This window comes from Ascaphus truei, chromosome 12 (assembly GCF_040206685.1).
Source record: "Ascaphus truei isolate aAscTru1 chromosome 12, aAscTru1.hap1, whole genome shotgun sequence".
Lineage (NCBI taxonomy): Eukaryota > Metazoa > Chordata > Amphibia > Anura > Ascaphidae > Ascaphus > Ascaphus truei.
Genome location: NC_134494.1, coordinates 28,174,248 through 28,194,310, shown reverse-complemented (window position 1 = coordinate 28,194,310; position 20,063 = coordinate 28,174,248). Strand labels below are relative to the sequence as shown.

The window sequence follows — 20,063 nt, the reverse complement described above, 5'->3', positions numbered from 1 at the left end:
TCACCACCAGCACCCCGCCGGGCACTGAGTAGGGCTGGGTGGAGACCATAGTGCCCACAGTGGAGGAACAGGCCATTCTTGGTACAGGAGTCACTTCCTGTACAGGTCTCTCCTTCTCTGTGGTTCCTCGCAGCTGACTGGTGGAAGTTGCTGGATCCGCCACTCCCTGCTTCGGCTCCTCCCTTCTCTGACAGAGTTGGAACCCGCCCCCAGGGGTTGCAATAATGGGCGGGTCCCACAGGGGAATATCATGCCCCTTAATTAAGGCCGCACCTCTCTCAGTCCTGGTGGGCGCGGTCTGCGTTTTCGCGCCAGTCTCCTCCCCAGAGCTGGAGTCCTTTCCCGCGGCTAGTTCCCGCCTTCTCCTTGCAGCAGCTTTTTGCACAAGGTACCTTTGCTTGCAAATCACCTCCACGGCCGGAACTACTTTTTGTAGTGGCGCCGTCTGGATATCAGTCCCTGGGCCCAGTGGGTGCATTCCCACAGGCCATAGTTGAAAGTCACTCCCCCTGGTAGAAATCAGGGGAGGGTCCCATAAACTCAACGGTTGACTCAGCACAGGGGCTGAATTAGTCACTGTCCATCCCGGCGCAGCCATAGCTTTCGCGCCATGCCCCCCTTCAGGGCGGGGCTCTGCTGTTCGCGCCATTCCCGGCCAGCTCTGTGCAAGTCCTGCAGCAGCCATTTTTTCTGCGCCTGGCCCATGCGGTTTCCCTAGCAAGCGGGAGCCGCCATTTTGGTTGGTTTTTGCGCCCAAAAAGTCCATTCGTTCGCTCTCCTCACGGGGTTCTCCCCCAATTATAACAATTTCTTCACACTCTTCAAGGGTGGCCCCTCGCTGTCCCATACAGGATAAAAACGGGGCAGCCATAGCCTTCGCTCCGCTCCAGAACAGCCTGGTCAATGACAACTCGGCGACAGTCTGCTCTTCAGTGGGTTGCACGCCACGGGTGCCCTCCCCATCAGCCTCTGTCCGCCATTTTACGTTCTCCGCGCCACGCGGATCCTCCACTCTCTCATAACAGTTGTCGTACATGAGGCTCCACTCTGCGGGGCAGCCACCACACCGGTACAATAAAGATTAGCTCAGATGCACCACCACATGTGTACCTTATCTAGGTGTGACTCAGTGTTGCACTACCTCAGGCTAGGCTCACTCTCTCAGTGTCTGCTGTGACTCCTTCCTCCCAGTCTGTGCTCCCTACGGTGAGTGTCTGGAATGGCTAGGTACTCTGGCTGGCTCTGCCATGCAGTACTTGGGGCGTCTACCTGTCTTGGTCAGCCTAGCGCAGACCCTCTCCAGGACTCCTGACCAAGTTAACAGGCTGTCCCTTCTGGCATCCTACCAACTAGCACTGCCTCAAGGTGACTCGGTCAGCTATAGCCCGCTCCAGACCCCTCACTCCCTTCAGGCCCCTAGGTTGTCCCTGCGAACTGACAATATCCCGTCAGCCCCCTGACCACCCCTAGGTCCGTCCCTACGCAGCACAAAGTGGCAGCAGACACTCTCCCTGTTTCCCAGTGACCTAGCTAAAAGCCTGTCCTGTTGACGGATCTGATCTCAGCAGCTCGCCTCCAAATGTAACGGTGTTTCTGGCCCGGCCTGACCCACCCAATCTCACATTGGCCCCTGTGGTCTAACCGGACCCCATTACAGTGTGAAAATGCCTGATGGTGCACCTGCTGGCTACAGGACTCCTGAGTCTCCCGCATGATGGTGTGTGGGGAGAACCCGTCAGACAGGCAGCTGAGGTAGTGTGCTGAGTCTCACCTAGTTCCAGTGCAGCGCCTCCACCTCACCAGGGTCCCTGCGTCCGCAAGGGGATGATCCTGGCGAGGAACTCCTCCGTGGTGCTCCTCTCTGTACACTCATTCCAGATAGATACACGAGAGGGTTTCTGGCTGAACTCATCTTTATTGACACGGTGGGCATAGCTGCCCTCCACAAGGAGTATCTTCAGCCGCTCATCTCGCCAGTGCTCCCTTTAGTTAGGTGTGTCACCTAGATCAGGGATTCACTATTCCCGCAGGAATCACTGTCCTGTGCCAGGTCCCTGGACACAGCCTCCCATGGAGTTACTATAACATAACTGACACTCTGATAGAACTTGAACTCCTTCCTCAGCTCTGACAAGAACTGGAACTCCTTTCTCTGCAGAACAACTACTAACTAGACAGCAACTAACTTTTAGACACAGTGCTGTGCCTTATGTAAGCTTCTGAGGCTGACACATCTCTGACATCACTAACCATGGAGTCAGAGCATGTGACCAGTCCCAGCCATACACAGAGCACCCCACCAGGGTGTGAGGGGAAACCTCCATAATTACTGCTGGCATGCCCACACTTACCAGGCCTTACTGCCAACAGGAGAGATGACTGTAGGCATTTTACATGACCGCTACATTCTCCCCCTGGTGAATCCCATCGTCCTCGCTGGGACCTAAATTTGTATACCTCTTTCCAGGAAGCACTGTAACGGAAAACATAATTAACATCACACAAATTTCCTCATAATACAGTACACATGAATACAGTCATCCGCCAAGCCCGCCCCGACCAGCAGCCACGAACCCGCGTAATGTCTCAGTACCCCCTTAATAATAGTGATCTGGGTCAGGTTTCCTCACTTCTCGGTTACCCATATCCAGGACCGTAACATAATAATGCCTAGGTGATCCTCTCTCTGGCACATAGGTCACCCTATGTTTGTGAACATTTCTCCCTATGCTCCACACTCGCATCAGGGTGTCTATTCTTTCTTCCGCCTTTTTACCTACAATGTCGCTCCCCCTATTGGCTAAATACAGCTCTATAGTTTCTTGGAGCCACGTTTCCCTATTGTCCTCAATTTCATCCATCAGGGGCTCCGGAACATAGGGATACTCCAACCCATGGGATTTTTTATATTTGGCTATTATAGCCCTCTCTGCCCTACTGACCCTGGTCAGATCAGCATTACCTGCCCTCCCAGGTAACACCCATGATAGGGGCTCATCAGAATCTACTGGGTCTGACAGAGTGTCAGGACCCATGGGCGCTATGTCTCTACGCTCCAGCTGGAACCACCTCTTCTGTAGTTCCCTGTCCCTCTGCTCGGGTGTAAACTCTCCCTCTTTCCACCAGAAATCTACCACGTCCTCCCGCCGGATGAGGAACCGAGTACGGTCCATCCATGCGGAATACCCCTCAAATAGTGGAGCCCACCACCTGGTCTCCTTAAAGGGATTAGGCCCTGGTTCCCGGTCGTCATCAAACGAAAATACCCCTGACGACCTTGTGGATCGCGAGTTGAACCACCTCGAGGACCCCGGAGCCTTTACTGCCGGTTGGGGTGCTGTATCCGCCACCCTCAATTCCCCTCCTCCCCGTGAATCACCTTCCGTAGCTCCACTGAGCTGCCTCTCCCCAGTCCGTTTTTCCTCCCCCCCCAAAGGTATGTCCACAAGTTCCAAGCTGGGCGGTGAACCCGGTGACCGTGTGATAGGGGTAGGGGCATTAGCTAGGGCATGGGGTTGGGTATAGGGGCAGGGAACGGGACCCCACGGGGTTACGACCCGCTCCTGGCTGTCCGTAGACTGGTCCAAGGATGATGTCTCACCCTCCTCAGTCCTGAGATCGCCTCTCCGATTTCTGGGCAATACGAGCGGTCGGGGACCTTCCCCCAATCGCCGAAGCGTCGCTGCTTCCCCTTCCTGGGTTCCGCCGTCGCCACCGGAAGTGACGTCCTCCCCGGAACCGGAAGCGTCGCCATCTCGCGTTGGACCCCCATGCGGGATCTCTTCTCCCACGACATCCGGTTGCTCCGCCGTCGCCACCGGAAGTGATGCCGTCCCTCCACGTGCGCGTTGGGCCTGGTGCGGCCCTTCCAGCGCTTCGCCGTCTGTTGTGACCAGGTAAGAGATAGGGCTTTTTGGCTTACCCATCCGCAGGGGTGTAGGCGTCTCTCTCCCATCTCCGCCAGGTCCTGGGATGGCGGGACTCCGTCGGTCGGATCGCCGATCTGCGGGGGACGTCCGGTCACTCACCCCACGGGGCGTCGTTCTCCCCGTCTGTCTTTTCCGCTCCGTTCTTGCTACCGCCAGCTCACGGAGGTCCTCATCAGAGTAGTCCCCTCGCCCCGACCTAGGGGTCTCGGGGCGGGGTGAAAGTCTCTTTGCCCCTGTCGCGGGGTTTAATCCAGCCGCCTCAATGGCCAGTGACCCAGCCGACTTGACCGGCTCCAGTCCCCTGTCTCCGGGACTCGCGCGGTTGATCCACAGCGCGCCCGGGGACTCAGCAGAGCGCCGTGTCACATCCACCGGGGGGTCAGCAGGCTGTATTGGAACGAATGTGGGCATAGGCCACAGATACAAAGTCCCGCAATGAGGGCAACGTGCCATCGTATTCACTGTACCTCCGGGCAGCCCGCATTGTAGGCAGAGCCCGACTACCGTCTCTGTATTGGCCACCCTCACCACCAGCACCCCGCCGGGCACTGAGTAGGGCTGGGTGGAGACCATAGTGCCCACAGTGGAGGAACAGGCCATTCTTGGTACAGGAGTCACTTCCTGTACAGGTCTCTCCTTCTCTGTGGTTCCTCGCAGCTGACTGGTGGAAGTTGCTGGATCCGCCACTCCCTGCTTCGGCTCCTCCCTTCTCTGACAGAGTTGGAACCCGCCCCCAGGGGTTGCAATAATGGGCGGGTCCCACAGGGGAATATCATGCCCCTTAATTAAGGCCGCACCTCTCTCAGTCCTGGTGGGCGCGGTCTGCGTTTTCGCGCCAGTCTCCTCCCCAGAGCTGGAGTCCTTTCCCGCGGCTAGTTCCCGCCTTCTCCTTGCAGCAGCTTTTTGCACAAGGTACCTTTGCTTGCAAATCACCTCCACGGCCGGAACTACTTTTTGTAGTGGCGCCGTCTGGATATCAGTCCCTGGGCCCAGTGGGTGCATTCCCACAGGCCATAGTTGAAAGTCACTCCCCCTGGTAGAAATCAGGGGAGGGTCCCATAAACTCAACGGTTGACTCAGCACAGGGGCTGAATTAGTCACTGTCCATCCCGGCGCAGCCATAGCTTTCGCGCCATGCCCCCCTTCAGGGCGGGGCTCTGCTGTTCGCGCCATTCCCGGCCAGCTCTGTGCAAGTCCTGCAGCAGCCATTTTTTCTGCGCCTGGCCCATGCGGTTTCCCTAGCAAGCGGGAGCCGCCATTTTGGTTGGTTTTTGCGCCCAAAAAGTCCATTCGTTCGCTCTCCTCACGGGGTTCTCCCCCAATTATAACAATTTCTTCACACTCTTCAAGGGTGGCCCCTCGCTGTCCCATACAGGATAAAAACGGGGCAGCCATAGCCTTCGCTCCGCTCCAGAACAGCCTGGTCAATGACAACTCGGCGACAGTCTGCTCTTCAGTGGGTTGCACGCCACGGGTGCCCTCCCCATCAGCCTCTGTCCGCCATTTTACGTTCTCCGCGCCACGCGGATCCTCCACTCTCTCATAACAGTTGTCGTACATGAGGCTCCACTCTGCGGGGCAGCCACCACACCGGTACAATAAAGATTAGCTCAGATGCACCACCACATGTGTACCTTATCTAGGTGTGACTCAGTGTTGCACTACCTCAGGCTAGGCTCACTCTCTCAGTGTCTGCTGTGACTCCTTCCTCCCAGTCTGTGCTCCCTACGGTGAGTGTCTGGAATGGCTAGGTACTCTGGCTGGCTCTGCCATGCAGTACTTGGGGCGTCTACCTGTCTTGGTCAGCCTAGCGCAGACCCTCTCCAGGACTCCTGACCAAGTTAACAGGCTGTCCCTTCTGGCATCCTACCAACTAGCACTGCCTCAAGGTGACTCGGTCAGCTATAGCCCGCTCCAGACCCCTCACTCCCTTCAGGCCCCTAGGTTGTCCCTGCGAACTGACAATATCCCGTCAGCCCCCTGACCACCCCTAGGTCCGTCCCTACGCAGCACAAAGTGGCAGCAGACACTCTCCCTGTTTCCCAGTGACCTAGCTAAAAGCCTGTCCTGTTGACGGATCTGATCTCAGCAGCTCGCCTCCAAATGTAACGGTGTTTCTGGCCCGGCCTGACCCACCCAATCTCACATTGGCCCCTGTGGTCTAACCGGACCCCATTACAGTGTGAAAATGCCTGATGGTGCACCTGCTGGCTACAGGACTCCTGAGTCTCCCGCATGATGGTGTGTGGGGAGAACCCGTCAGACAGGCAGCTGAGGTAGTGTGCTGAGTCTCACCTAGTTCCAGTGCAGCGCCTCCACCTCACCAGGGTCCCTGCGTCCGCAAGGGGATGATCCTGGCGAGGAACTCCTCCGTGGTGCTCCTCTCTGTACACTCATTCCAGATAGATACACGAGAGGGTTTCTGGCTGAACTCATCTTTATTGACACGGTGGGCATAGCTGCCCTCCACAAGGAGTATCTTCAGCCGCTCATCTCGCCAGTGCTCCCTTTAGTTAGGTGTGTCACCTAGATCAGGGATTCACTATTCCCGCAGGAATCACTGTCCTGTGCCAGGTCCCTGGACACAGCCTCCCATGGAGTTACTATAACATAACTGACACTCTGATAGAACTTGAACTCCTTCCTCAGCTCTGACAAGAACTGGAACTCCTTTCTCTGCAGAACAACTACTAACTAGACAGCAACTAACTTTTAGACACAGTGCTGTGCCTTATGTAAGCTTCTGAGGCTGACACATCTCTGACATCACTAACCATGGAGTCAGAGCATGTGACCAGTCCCAGCCATACACAGAGCACCCCACCAGGGTGTGAGGGGAAACCTCCATAATTACTGCTGGCATGCCCACACTTACCAGGCCTTACTGCCAACAGGAGAGATGACTGTAGGCATTTTACATGACCGCTACATATTCAAGCGCAAATGATTGGAGCGGCTACCTAGGGCCTATCAAAAAGAGCTTCATTCACAATCTCTACTGTGTGTTTCTGTTGGGAGCTACCGAATTGTGAAAATACAACGAATACTGTTGGTTTTCAACATGCGTCTGAGTCACAGAATCCACTATGTATATGTATAAAATATACATGCACATAGATATATAATTAAGTAGATAGATGGGTAGCATTTTGTCGTTGATTCCAAAAGACTGCTGTATTAATTTTACCACAATGGGAAAGCTTCAGTCTGTCCCTAGGACTTCAGGGCACTTTGTTTTCACCCACGTATGTTCTCTCCTAATTCACGTCCCCGGTAAATGAATAACGTCCACAACAAAGGAACCTTTCAGTCCTCGCTCAGATCATTATTAGGACAGAGTCAATGAAGACTTCTGTTTGGAGGCCTATCTCTCCATTTGGTTATTCACAGCCTCGATAGCTCAACCTCATTTCTTAGCTGTGATAATTTTCTAATTATCCTAGCATTACCTAGAGAACAATTTGAAATGTATCACTAGAGATGCACTAAGCCTGATCTAATAAGCATTGGACAATCACTGTGCAATCAGCCCTTTTAATGAATGGTTATCATAATAAGAGAGATTAACCCTTTTGGTGTGTAAGGAGCATGAGATGAATTGAGCTGCATGATGTCTCTAAACCTCTAGCACTTGTAAATACATAGGCTCAACGTGCTGTGTGAAGTTGCTTCCCAGTGCTGGAAGAGTTCAGCTCTACTCAAATAAATGGAACGAGCATATTTTACAGCACAATGGATCCTCTGTAAATTGATTAACGTCACAGGACAGGAATGAGAAAGATTCTGGATCCGAAGGAACATTGCAGTGGGATGATTCTGATGAGCATGAAGTCTATACGACTTTGAGTAAAGGAAACTCTAACCCTGAAGAACGTGCACTCTAAGGCCAAGTCCCCGCTGGCGCTGAGCGCGCTCATGCTTGGAGAGCGCTCCAAGCATGAGCACCGGGTGTCCTATTGTACGCAGGGGATAGGGGGGGGGGGGCATTGCGGGCCAGCTGAGTACACGGTAAGTATAGATTTTTTGTTTCGCTAAGCGCCTATCGCGGCTGAGTGTGTGTGAACGCGCACGAGTGCCGTGCGGACCGCGTGAGTGGGGACTTACATATATCTATATATGTAAGTCTCCTCCGCAAGCGCCGCCCGCTCAGCGCTAGCGGGGACTTAGCCTAAGGGTATGTACAGTGACAGTCGGGGTAGGTGCAAGTACTGCGTAGGCCAACTGCAAAAGGGTACGTGTGTTTGGAAAGCACAGTGGAGTTATAAATGTGAGGATGCTGCAATGCTTCATTAATAACGTTGGGTTTTGAGATGGGACTTAAAAAAGGTGGAAAGTGCAGGAAACGGCGAGGGAAAGAAAGGTCCAGAGTCAAAGCGCAGTGGATGGGAAAGTTTGCGAGAACAGTACAAGACAAGTCGGGTAGAAAAGAGGCTGCTTGGAGAGATAACATACACACTATGGCGCCTTTTCAATATGGCGAGAGCAGGGTAACAGGCTGCCAATGATACATCAGCTGACTGCACGGTTAGCGGTATACTAGCATACGTCTCACTATATTGGATGGGCGCGAATAGGAGATGGAAGAATCCTCTACACGCCCTAATCAGGAGACGCCTAACGAACCAGGGTTTTAAAGCGTCTCGTTTCTGAAATGCACTATGTTGCAAAAAGGTAGCAGTTTGGGATAGAAGAGGCTGAATTGGTTATAAGCGGCACAATTTATAAAAGTGTTTTTTGTTTTTTTCAGTCTACCTTCGGAAAATGTGAAACATATGTAACCTCGCCGAGGGGACTGCAACACGCTGCTTTCAAATGCGCCACAATAGTTTACATCCCATTGGTAAGGAGGCAATCCAAGCTGGCATTTTTTTTTACATTGGATTGAAGCAGAGGGTTTTTGGAGCTGAACCCCATTAATTTCAGCTCCGGGGACCCCCTGCTTTCGGAGATACTCACCTCCGTAGGGGGTTCCAGTAGCCGCTCCGCTAGCAGGGTTCACGTAATGGCGGAGTTTCAAAGCTCCTATGCCCTGCGGGCCAATAGGAAGCTGTGACGTCATCAGGTCCGGTTTCCTATTGGCCCGAGTGACACAGGAGCTTTAAACTTTGCCACGATACCGGCACCCCCTTGGGAGGTCTGTATCTCGGGAAGCAGGGGGTCCCTGGAGCTGAAATTAACGGGGTTCAGCTTCAGAGACCCCCTGCTTCAATCCTATGTTAAAAAAAAATCATAATTAAAAAAAGAAAACACAAATTGCTCCTTTAATGGATATTGTATCAATGAAAAATGAATAAACTGAAGCGTGGTTTTATTTTTTGCGGTGTGGCAACTTTTATGAAAGACAAACGTTCCACAATTAGGTGCTCTGATCTGCACCTGTCTGCTGTGTACTCTGGCCGAATAAACATGAAGACCAGGCAATGAGGGTTTAACAAGGGGAATTACATTACAAATAATGTAAAAAGCAATGACTGAAATAAATCTCTAGGACTATTAGAGTCCCAGAGGAATTGTGTCCGTCAATATAGTAGTAATGTGGACTGGGAAAAAAAAATGACTATTGTTGAATTGCAATCCGTATCACACCTTGTGAGCCTAAACATCTAGATGCTGCAGAGTAAAAGAGTGCCGAGTATGGCAACAAACTGCTACCTGTCTAAAACTACTTCTATATAAGGCCCCAAAAATAGAAGCACTCTGTTGGCGATAATTTCACCATCAGGAAACTCAGACATGTTAATAAGATGTTTTTGTAGCTTATTACAATGTTAACATGGCAGACCCAACAAGGATCTGTGTATTAGAAATTATTTTTCTTTTTTTAAAGTAAATTTTTTTTGGCCTACAGTAGATCCCTATAAACTCACTTATTTTGGTCACTGGGTTTCCACTACTTTGGAAACGTCACTATGCAGCATTTGTTTTTGTATCTGCTTGTATATAAAGTGTAGCCATCTAACTGCAGAGAGACATATCTTATTGACATTGGTGGCGGACAGTCATCTTGAATATAGGCAACATAATACTGTTACACATCTAAATGTGGACATTGCAACAGCAGGCACAGAAGTGACCAATAATCTTTACTCAATTAGTATATGATTGTTCTTAATTATGCCACTCTTGAGTCTCATATTTTACACACGGCCCTGGGTCTTATGCAGGAAATCATTATAAAAACAGCAGATCGCCTGTTTTTTTTCTTACTGCCGAAACAAGAATTATAATAATGTGCTGTTGTATAGTAGAAGTCGGATCGGTTGAACAGTAAATGAATGATCAAATCTTTTTTTTGACAAACAAATAAGAATGCAGATTCAATTAATGTTAATATGTGAATAGACTCTGAATAGGAACAAACAAAACGTTTATTCGCTGTATTCGTTTGTTTAAGCCAGGGGTGCTCAGTCAGTCCTCAAGGGCCACCAACAGGTCAGGTTTTAAGAGTATCCCTGCTTCAGCACAGGTGGCTCTTTGACTGAGCCTCTGACTGAGCCACCTGTGCTGAAGCTGGGACCTAATTGAGCCACCATTGCTGAAGCTTGGAGATCCCTAAATCCTTACCTGTTCATGGCTTGAGGACGTAGTTTGAGCACCACTGGTTTAAACCACGGATAAGAATTAATTGAATTAAATCAATTTTAGTGCAGGGCACAGAAATTATTATAAGCCCCTCTTACTTAAGAAGCAGGTTTCCTGTTAATACAAATACCTATTTATGATTAATATAGCTCTAGTATGAAAAGTTTACCTGATTCCCCTCGAAGTGCCTTCTCCAGCTTCACACCTTTAATCTCAAGAGCTCGCTGCTTCTCTTCAACCTCCTGGAGCTGACGCTGGATTTGCTGCGGAAAAAAAAGAATAGTGTTTTACTATTGGGTGTTTGTGTCATGGTCAGTGGAACAGTGTACAATATTGTTCCAGGATCCTGAACATTCTAAGAATTCTCCAAAAAGGCAACAGGCAGAACAAAGTAAAATAATATAATGCACAGGTCTGCCATTAGAGGGGAACGCTAGGACAACTGTCCCGGGCCAGGCAGCCGAGGGAAACCCGTCTTGCCAAACTTCCATGTTTAGCCCGACCGGACGTAGTTTGCAACTTTCGTGATCATCAGAACTGCCCGGTTCCTTCCTGTGCCAGGAGAATAACAAGAAGCAGGTGGACTGCTCCACCCCCACCGGTCATCATGCTTATCCTCCCTGCCCCTGCTGTCAGAACATTAGTTATGGTTTGTCGTGGGCGCCGTGCAAGCCGATGGCAGGTCTGACAATGCACGATAGTTCATAAATGAGACTGTACACAATGTAACACAAGACATAATTAGTAAATTGTAACTAAATCGATCGTTTGGAAAAGCAAGAAGCCAAACATGTATGCAGCACTGAATGTCATGTGCTGGCAAAAAGTGCCCATACCCTCATTTAGCAGAGGTTTGGGGGAAGGTTACTCAATATCATTATGTACTGGACTGACCGGTATACATTTTAAGAGGGGTTTCCTGCTCCTCCGTACATAGAACATTGGCTCAGTGCATCGGATGTGCCTCCAGAAATTACAGTTCCAGCCAGGTAATTAAGTTAATTTGATAGAGAAAATGCTTCTGTCATGCCTGGTTTTCCATTGCTTACCACCAGCTGTGCCAACAATTTATATTCCCTGCTACCCTCCCTCCTCTTCCTAAATGTTATTTTTTTTAAGTCTGAAGCACTTATTCCCGTGATCTGTTATTTGTATTATTGGTTATTTATACGATTGTCGCGTATTACTACTGTGAAGCGCCATGTACATTAATGGCGCTATATAAATAAAGACATACAATACTACACTGTCTCTCTGGAACTTGTATTCTTCGTTAACCACTGGGTAATAAAAAAAATTTCAAAATATTTCACGGTCACCATTACGTTTCTTGAAACCCCTATCATAGCGGTAAAGACCTGGGACAAGGGACAGTACCGGCCTCCGCGGAACTGAGGGGGAAGATTTACTCACATGCCATACGGTTACCGCACCGCGATGCCGCGTTCAACGGCCATTCAAGTCACCGGTTACCTCATATCGGAGGTTAGTGAATCCCGGTGTTCATGCATTAGAAAGTATGGCTTCAAGCACCTGCTATCTCGTGGGCAACCTGCATTTCATTTTATTTAACCCCTTGATGACCAGAGGGGGGGCCAGCACCTCTGGCAACCACGGGGTTAAAAGATCTTGTGATTCCCAACCTGAGCTTTGTGAAGTCTCTTCAGCTCTTCCTGTTTAGCTTTCTGCTTGGCTTCTCTCTTCATTTTCTTTCTGCTCTTTGAAGTTCTTGTGGCCTAGGGAAACAAGGCAAAGCAAAATAGATCGTATATATATCTCAAGAGTCCAAGAATGTAAACCCTTAAACACAATCTTATTGTATGTTTCAGATTCCTCCCTTATTTTTATGACGTCACCAAATGGTGTAGGTATATATACACACACACACACACACACACACACACACACACACACACACACACACATATATATACACACACATACATACATATACACACACACACACACCTCTTTTTATTATTATTTAATTTTCAGCTTTCTGCTTTACTTTCACCTAATAATGATGCCAGGTTGGTCAGAGTTGTTTTAGTAATCAATAAATTATGAGGTACGTGTTAAATTACAGTGGCAATCCAAGCGGGCGCTTTGTGGGGGCAATTTTTTCTTTATTTTTAACACAGGGTTGAAGCAGGGGGTCTCCAGAGCTGAACCACATTAATCTCAGCTCCGGGGACCCCCTGCTTCCTGAGATACAGACCTCCGTAGGGGGTGCCGGTAGCCGCTCTGCTAGCAGGGGTCATGTCATGGCGGAATTTCAAAGCTCCCACGCTTTACGGGCCAATAGGAAGCCGTGAAGTCATCAGGTGCGGCTTCCTATTGGCCCGCGTGATGCGGGAGCTTTAAACTTTGCCGAGATACCGGCACCCCCTCTGGAGGACTGTATCTTGGGGAGCAGGGGCTCCCCGTAGCTGAAATCAATGGGGTCCAGCTTGGGGGATCCCTTGCTTCAATCCTTTAAAAAAAAAATAAACAACAAAAAAAGATTTGGATTGTTCATTAAAGGCAGTGATGCTGTACTAGAACTGCTGAATCCTGCGGAAGGCAAGTGGTAGTTTCAGTGATGTGAGGCTTAGGCTAAGGCCCCGCTCCCAGAGTCAGCGCACCTGCGCTGCTGACAGGCGGTGCGCTGAGATACACAGACCGCGATCTGCGGTCTGTAGGGAGCGGGAGCCGGAGCTGGAGGTGATCGGGAGGTGGGCGGTTTGACAGGGAGGGGGGCGTGGCTTGAGCGGAGGGACCCGCTACTCTCCCCCCCCTCCCTCCACGGACTCGAGCTGGAGCTGGAAAGTAAGTTTAAACACACACACGCAGGCACTCATTCATACACACACACACACACACACACGCAGACACTCATTCATACACACACACACGCGCACACACAGGCAGGCACTCACGCACTCATACACACACACACACACAGAGACAGAGGCAGGCACTCACGCACTCGGGCACACACATACACACACAGACAGGCACGCACGTACTCAGGCACATACACACACAGACAGAGGCAGGCACGCACGCACTCAGACACACACACAGACAGGCACTCACCTGCTTTCACTCCACACTCCTCCCCGCTCCCCGAAGCCTCTCCTCCTCCCTAAGCCTCCCCTCCCCATTGGCTCACAGCCACACACGTCACGCGTCAACGCTAGGAAACACCATTCTGTGGTGTCTCCAGCGGCTGACGCGCTACAGCGTGTAATCAGCTGTGCAGCCAGTGGGGACCGGGACCGGCTCGCGAGGATTCCCCTGCTGGTGGGGAACTCGCGACCCGCCGCCCGCGCCAACGAGCGCAGCGGGACCGAGGCCTTAGTAAGACCATAGTAACTACTTACTACACATAAAACAAACTAAATGTTTACTATGCACTGGCGTAAACAAATGACAATTAAACATTATTGAAGCTGCATTCTGCACTGTTCAATATACGAATAGATTTTTATGGGCATCACTTCACACTGCCGATCCTCCACTATTAAAACATTCTCCATTCCCGAGATACTAATCCCTGAAATACCGGATCCCAAGGAAGTGTAACATGCATCCATGCATTGCAATAGAATTCACAGCAACCACATATAAATAGCAAGACCAATAACATATTCAAATATCTGAGACATACAAGGGGTTGTTGTTTTAATTACGGTTTATGTGGAAAATACTATTATGTTTAGAATGTTTTGCAGCAGAATTAGAGTTATCATTCTTACTTATTCGGTGTTCGAAGTTTCCCATGAAGGTGCAAAAATAGCAATACAAGCTAATAAAACTAAAATAATGTGTGCACTTTGAATAAACAGTGGACACCATATATTTCCTCCTGATGTTGATCGCCATAACTTTCAATAGTACATTAACCATTGTTTTCCTTTTGCAGTTTCCAATTAGAATATGCGCTATATTTTGATGTTGACTAATCTATTTGCTTTGCCCATAAATGTTGAGTTGTGTGAAATATTCAGCTTTCCAATTGGCTTCCAAGCCATGCCAAGGCTGGAGTTAAAATACAGCCGGAAATATATGAACTGGGTATGACCTGTATTCCTTTGTTTTCAACTTAAATTCAAGGGTTGTGGTAAGCGCAGGGATAGAATAATCATTTGGGGTTTCGCAGTAAACTTCACACTAGAAAAGATCACTGTAATGACAGATTAGGTTTTAAAGCTGCAGTTCAAGCTTCCCCCCGCTCCCCCCCCCCATTCAATATGTGCATCAATACAATCTGCACACTGACAAGTGATTAGCTAAGTTGTGATCGATCCATTCTCCTGTAATCGATTGCTGAAGATTCGGCTCGGGGGTTCTTTATATCACAGTTAGGGCTGCAGAAGATTACCCAAGATGCAAAGTTCTGTGGGGAAGATCATGTGACCAGGCAGTCACTAGGTACAATTGGTGCACTGCTAGAGAGAGGGCAGGGCTCAAAAAGGGGTGTGCCAGAGCCTGTTTCAGAAGAGGAAGGGGATGTGACTTTGTAAATGGTTGCTATAGAAACAAAAATGCTTGTTACATTAGAATACATTAATGTGTGTTTTTTCCAAAAAAAAAATGCTATAAGTATTTTCTCATAGTACAGAACTGATTTATATATATATATATATATATATATATATATATATATATATATATATATATATATATATATATATATATATATTTTAAAAAAAACACCTGTAGGATATTGCTTGAACTGCAGCTTTAAGACTTGGGCATAATGGAAATATGAACAGAATGGACTTCTGAATGAAATAAAAAACATGTACCAACCATTGCAACAACTTGTTACCTTTATGGTACTGTTACTGACCGGAAAATCTGCAAGATTATACATTCAAATATACCCGTTTCAAGTCATCAGACTCAAGAGTCTACTTTTCCTACTTTATACAAATATATCTGTGTTTTCTAAAATATATAGCACATTGCAGTTTACCAAGTCATGAATCTCAAACCCACTAGTAAATAAAGCCAATACCCTGACTTCTGCATGTAAAAAAATGTGTAGTACATTTCAGTATTTTCCAGCTTACCGTCATACGGGGCTGCCGTTTTATAGCACGGCTTTTAAAGTAATAGTTCATCTGTACTTTCCAGCATGCTCAAATCCACTGGACTGACCAGGCAGGGTATGAGGGTACTCGGGGCACTGCGTGACCGACTTTGTAGGACAGTGACTGCTTAAATTAACCATGTCATATAAAAACGGACCCCAGACATTGGTTTGGTCAATCAGTGTGTTCTAAGCAAATGGCAAAATTGTTACACAGTCAAGGTTAATTGCACTAGCTGTGATATTCTGAAAACCTGACCTGTTGCAGGGTCTTGAGGACTAGAATGGAGAACACCTGTGGTAGCACACCAAAGTGTTACAATTTAATAGAATACTTGACTTCAATGGTAGTCTACAAGGATCTTGACTTTTATGGTAGTCTACAAGGATACTTATTCTGCCATGGAGAGAGATTACTTGCCAATGAGCAGGGCTCATGCCAAACGAGTGCAATCTGACAGTCCTTTTGATAGGGCTTACATTGAGGGAAGTGGAGCGTTTAGGTTTACATTCTTCATCAGATGAGCTGGAGTATTGCTCAGACACTGCTGTCCTCCCGGGTTTACACGGAGGCCCTGTAATATTTAAAACAGACATTGAGGGCGCTTAAGCCAGGCACAGACATTTTGCACATAAAACAGCTGCCATTGTAGTTCCTCCATTCATGCTGGATGAAGGTACCGTCAAGGAATTCCTATGAAAGTCCCCCTTTACCACACACAAGAAAACCTGGTCTTGCAAGACGTAAAAACTGGCTTTTAAAATGGTGCACCTGCCTTGAGCATCATGAAGGCCCACCTGAAACTGGCAGATCCTGTATTAGTTCTAGTCTTGGCACAAGGCCAGGCCCACGGGCTTCATTCTTTTGAGTCGTCATTTTTTGCAACATTCTAGATATTATGCAGGGTCAATTAAGTTCCCCAACACCAATTAGGCTGCATGACAGTTTATAAATGCATTCAACAGACAAGATCTCTAATTAAAAATGCATGTCAGAAGTTAGCCATGTTTCATAAATGGATTGTGCAAAGCTCACCATGCAGTTGTAATTGAATGCAAAAAAAGCTTGGTGCCAGCTCTTAAACAAATTACCCTTATGTGGCTTGTAGCATCTGGCACCCATTTTTACTACATGACATCTGCTCGGTGGGGGGGGGGGGGAAAAACTGGCGTCGGAGTGTCTGGTGATATATAAAAAAAAAAAACACAAAATGTAATCAGAAGCAAATGGACTTCGAGTCCAAGGTTTTATCACTGTCCCATGCAACATAAATATTTCATTAATTTAGTCCAAACAAATGTCACATTTATTTTTCTCTTCAGAGTATTATCACGTTGTTGAGCCAATGATTACAAATGTCAGTAAAGGAAGGCGAATGCATCTGTTATACCAACGCATGCGACGTGAAATCAATGTTCACACAGATACCCAGCAAGCTCTAAGAAATCCCCAAAATGACCACATAATATATATATGTATACACGTGTCAATTGGAGTGCTATACAACAAAAAAAACAAAAAACTGAAATACCTATATATCTACCTATATATCTCTTGAAAAAAAGGGTAATTTAGTTAAACCCTTTGGCCAAAGCCTTTTAAGCCTGCAAGCCACTTCAAGGCATGACCAAATATTGCAGGTCCTAACACTAACTGATTAACATTCTTATTTACCTCTATAGTTAGAGGAAGAATGATCGCATTGGATCTGTCCCAACCAGCTGCATGAATAAAGAACTGCTTACTTGGAAAATGGGGAGGGGTGAGCTTAAACCCTGGGAGGGAGGAGCCACTAGCCTCCAAAACCTTGTTTTTTGTTGTATACATTTAGCCACGCCCAGTAGCAATCCAATTGGCACACACACACACACACACACACACACACACATATATATACGTGTGTATATATATACGTATATATATATATATATATATATACATATATATATATATATATATATATATATATATATATATATATATATATATATATACATACATATATATATATATATATATATATATATATATATATATACATACATATATATATATATATATATATATATATATACATAATATATATATATATATATGTGGTCATTTTTGGGGTTTCTTAGAGCTTGCTGGGTATCTGTGTGTTTATTAACTTTGTGCAGCTGGTCTCAGCTGATTTGGAGGCTAGTGGCTCCTCCCTCCCAGGGTTTAAGCTCGCCCCTCCCCACTTCCCAAGTAAGCAGTTCTTTATTCATGCAGCTGGTTGTGACAGATCTAATGTGATCATTCTTCCTCTAACTATAGAGCTAAATAAGAATTTAAATCAGTGTTAGAACCTGCAATATTTGGTCATGCCTTGAAGCGGCTTGCAGGCTTAATTAAAATGCTTTGGCCAATGGGTTTAACTAAATGACTATTTTTTTCAAGAGATATACAGGTATTTCACTGTATATTTTTGTCATATTGGATGTAGCTTTGGGCTGCTTTGTTTTTTGTTGTGAGATCAATGCTAGCAGAGCAAAGGAAGTGATTAGATGCACCAAAACATTGATGTTCAACTGCAAAAAAGAAATCCTCGTTTTGATGGGATCTCATTACAATATGATACTAGAGAGAATGGATCCAATGAAGGAGAAAAAAGCAAAGCACAGCTAGAGCACAACCGGGGGCTAAGCAAACTAAGATGTGGTTAAAAATACATGTCTATTGGAGGGGTGACAACATGGGAAGGTGGCAGGGGTACTATGATGCGTTTTGCGCTGCAATAGCTCTTTGTCAAATCGCTATTGCAGCGCAAAACACCCTCACTGGTTAAAGAAATACTTCAAAAGACTCACACGTGTATAACATTTATGTCCTCCAGATCAATCAAAAAGGATTAATCTGACATTTATGTGTTGTCATACAAAGAATACTCTGATGCACTGGTATTTGGGACTCTTGTTTTCTTGCAATATGACACTGGCATGTTAGCCATTTCCTATTGAAATATTACAGTGTTTATGTGAAGTTTGTTACGGTGCAAAGCACCTTGGGGGAAAAAAAAACAGTCCAGACGTAAGCAGCAATACGTTTGCAACGGATATGGCCTGATGGCAAGGGTTACTGGTGCAATAATCTTCCAATCCACCAGGGTTGGATGGACCGGGATTAATGGTCAATGCATTGCTGGCCTCTCCAGCACAGGAGGGATTGCATAAGACCTGATATTTGCAACTAAAGTATATTATGAGAAGCTGTTTTAGCCTGTGAAGTGGGGGAGAAGATCAAAGCGACAAAGGCCTTGACATCAATGGGGCTTTCCGCGTCAGATCGCGAGAAACTGCACACTCGCAGCTTTCAGAATCTCAGCCAATGAGTGGGAGAGAAGAGCTGACTATTCCTCTACGGCAGTGCTTCCCAACTGCAGCCCTCAAGAACCCCCAACAGCTCAGGTTTAAAGGATATCTCTGCTTCAGCACAGGTGGCTCAGTCATTTTGACAGAACAACCTGTGCTGAAGCCGGGATAGCCTTAAAACCTGACCTATTGAGGTTCCAGACTTGGAAACCACTGCTCCATGGCATACAATGGTTAGTGAGGTAGCTAGCTAGGCCTATTAACTGCTTCGGTACCATACATGCCTTTATGACCATTATGGTTATTAATCTTTATTACTCAACTATGTCAGGTACATATTGCATATCCACATACACCTGCCATCTTCAGGTTTGGAAAGAAAATGGGATCCCTTCAGGAGGTTTCTTTCTAGGCTTCTCCATTTTCTTCCATGCCACTTCCCTCGTTAACATTTTTCAGATAATGTTTAGCTGTAAAATTGTGCGGAGGAAGAGGCCCGTACATATTCTGCGAAGCTGCAGCTGCCGCTTTGCTTTCTAGGAAAGTGGGTCCCATGGGAATTCGATGCATTCCAAATTTGTTTTATTATTAATATTTCTCTGGAACTGAACGCCGCTGACGGTATTTAACATTGCAATGAGTGACTAGGCCAAGAAAATATAAAGGTAAGAACAAAAAGATAAAACAGATTTTAACTATTTACCTGGTAACACGGTTTTACATTAGTAGACTACTAAAAACGAGTGTAAAATAGTGGAGTGACTACTTTCTTAGGAATGACTTACTAACTGGTTAACGAAATTAACATTTTCAAGATTCTTTAGGGGCACGTACTGTAATAGCCTCAGTTCATTTTTACCACAGGAACTGTATTCTTCACCTACGCTCCCCTTTTTTACTTAGCCGTGTAAATAATAGATACTAGGTCTACAGAATAAGGCCAGTGGAAATGGTTTTATAAGCACTTTGCAGCATCAAGGGAAGGGTCGTCATTGTTGCGTTATGGCAAGGTTATTAATTGTTCATAACATTTACACAAGGACCCGTCATGATACATCAGATGGACTGATTGATATAACATTGCCCTGGGGACATACTGAGACCATGAGCTTCTTTTTACATGCATTTTCATTTTC

General features: G+C 47.1%; 1 protein-coding gene across 14 annotated transcripts in view; it reads right to left on the bottom strand.

Annotated features, from left to right (window-relative positions):
- The window catches only part of MICAL2 (microtubule associated monooxygenase, calponin and LIM domain containing 2), a 238,216-nt gene that overhangs the window by 11,413 nt on the left and 206,740 nt on the right, over positions 1 to 20,063 (bottom strand). For all 14 annotated transcript variants that reach the window (XM_075567121.1, XM_075567123.1, XM_075567120.1 and 11 more), the window contains 3 exons: positions 16,072 to 16,166; positions 12,155 to 12,247; positions 10,681 to 10,774 (listed from right to left, as the gene is read on the bottom strand). In XM_075567121.1, the coding sequence (XP_075423236.1) occupies positions 10,681 to 10,774; positions 12,155 to 12,247; positions 16,072 to 16,166 (282 nt within the window). The remainder of the gene's footprint in view (positions 1 to 10,680; positions 10,775 to 12,154; positions 12,248 to 16,071; positions 16,167 to 20,063) is intronic.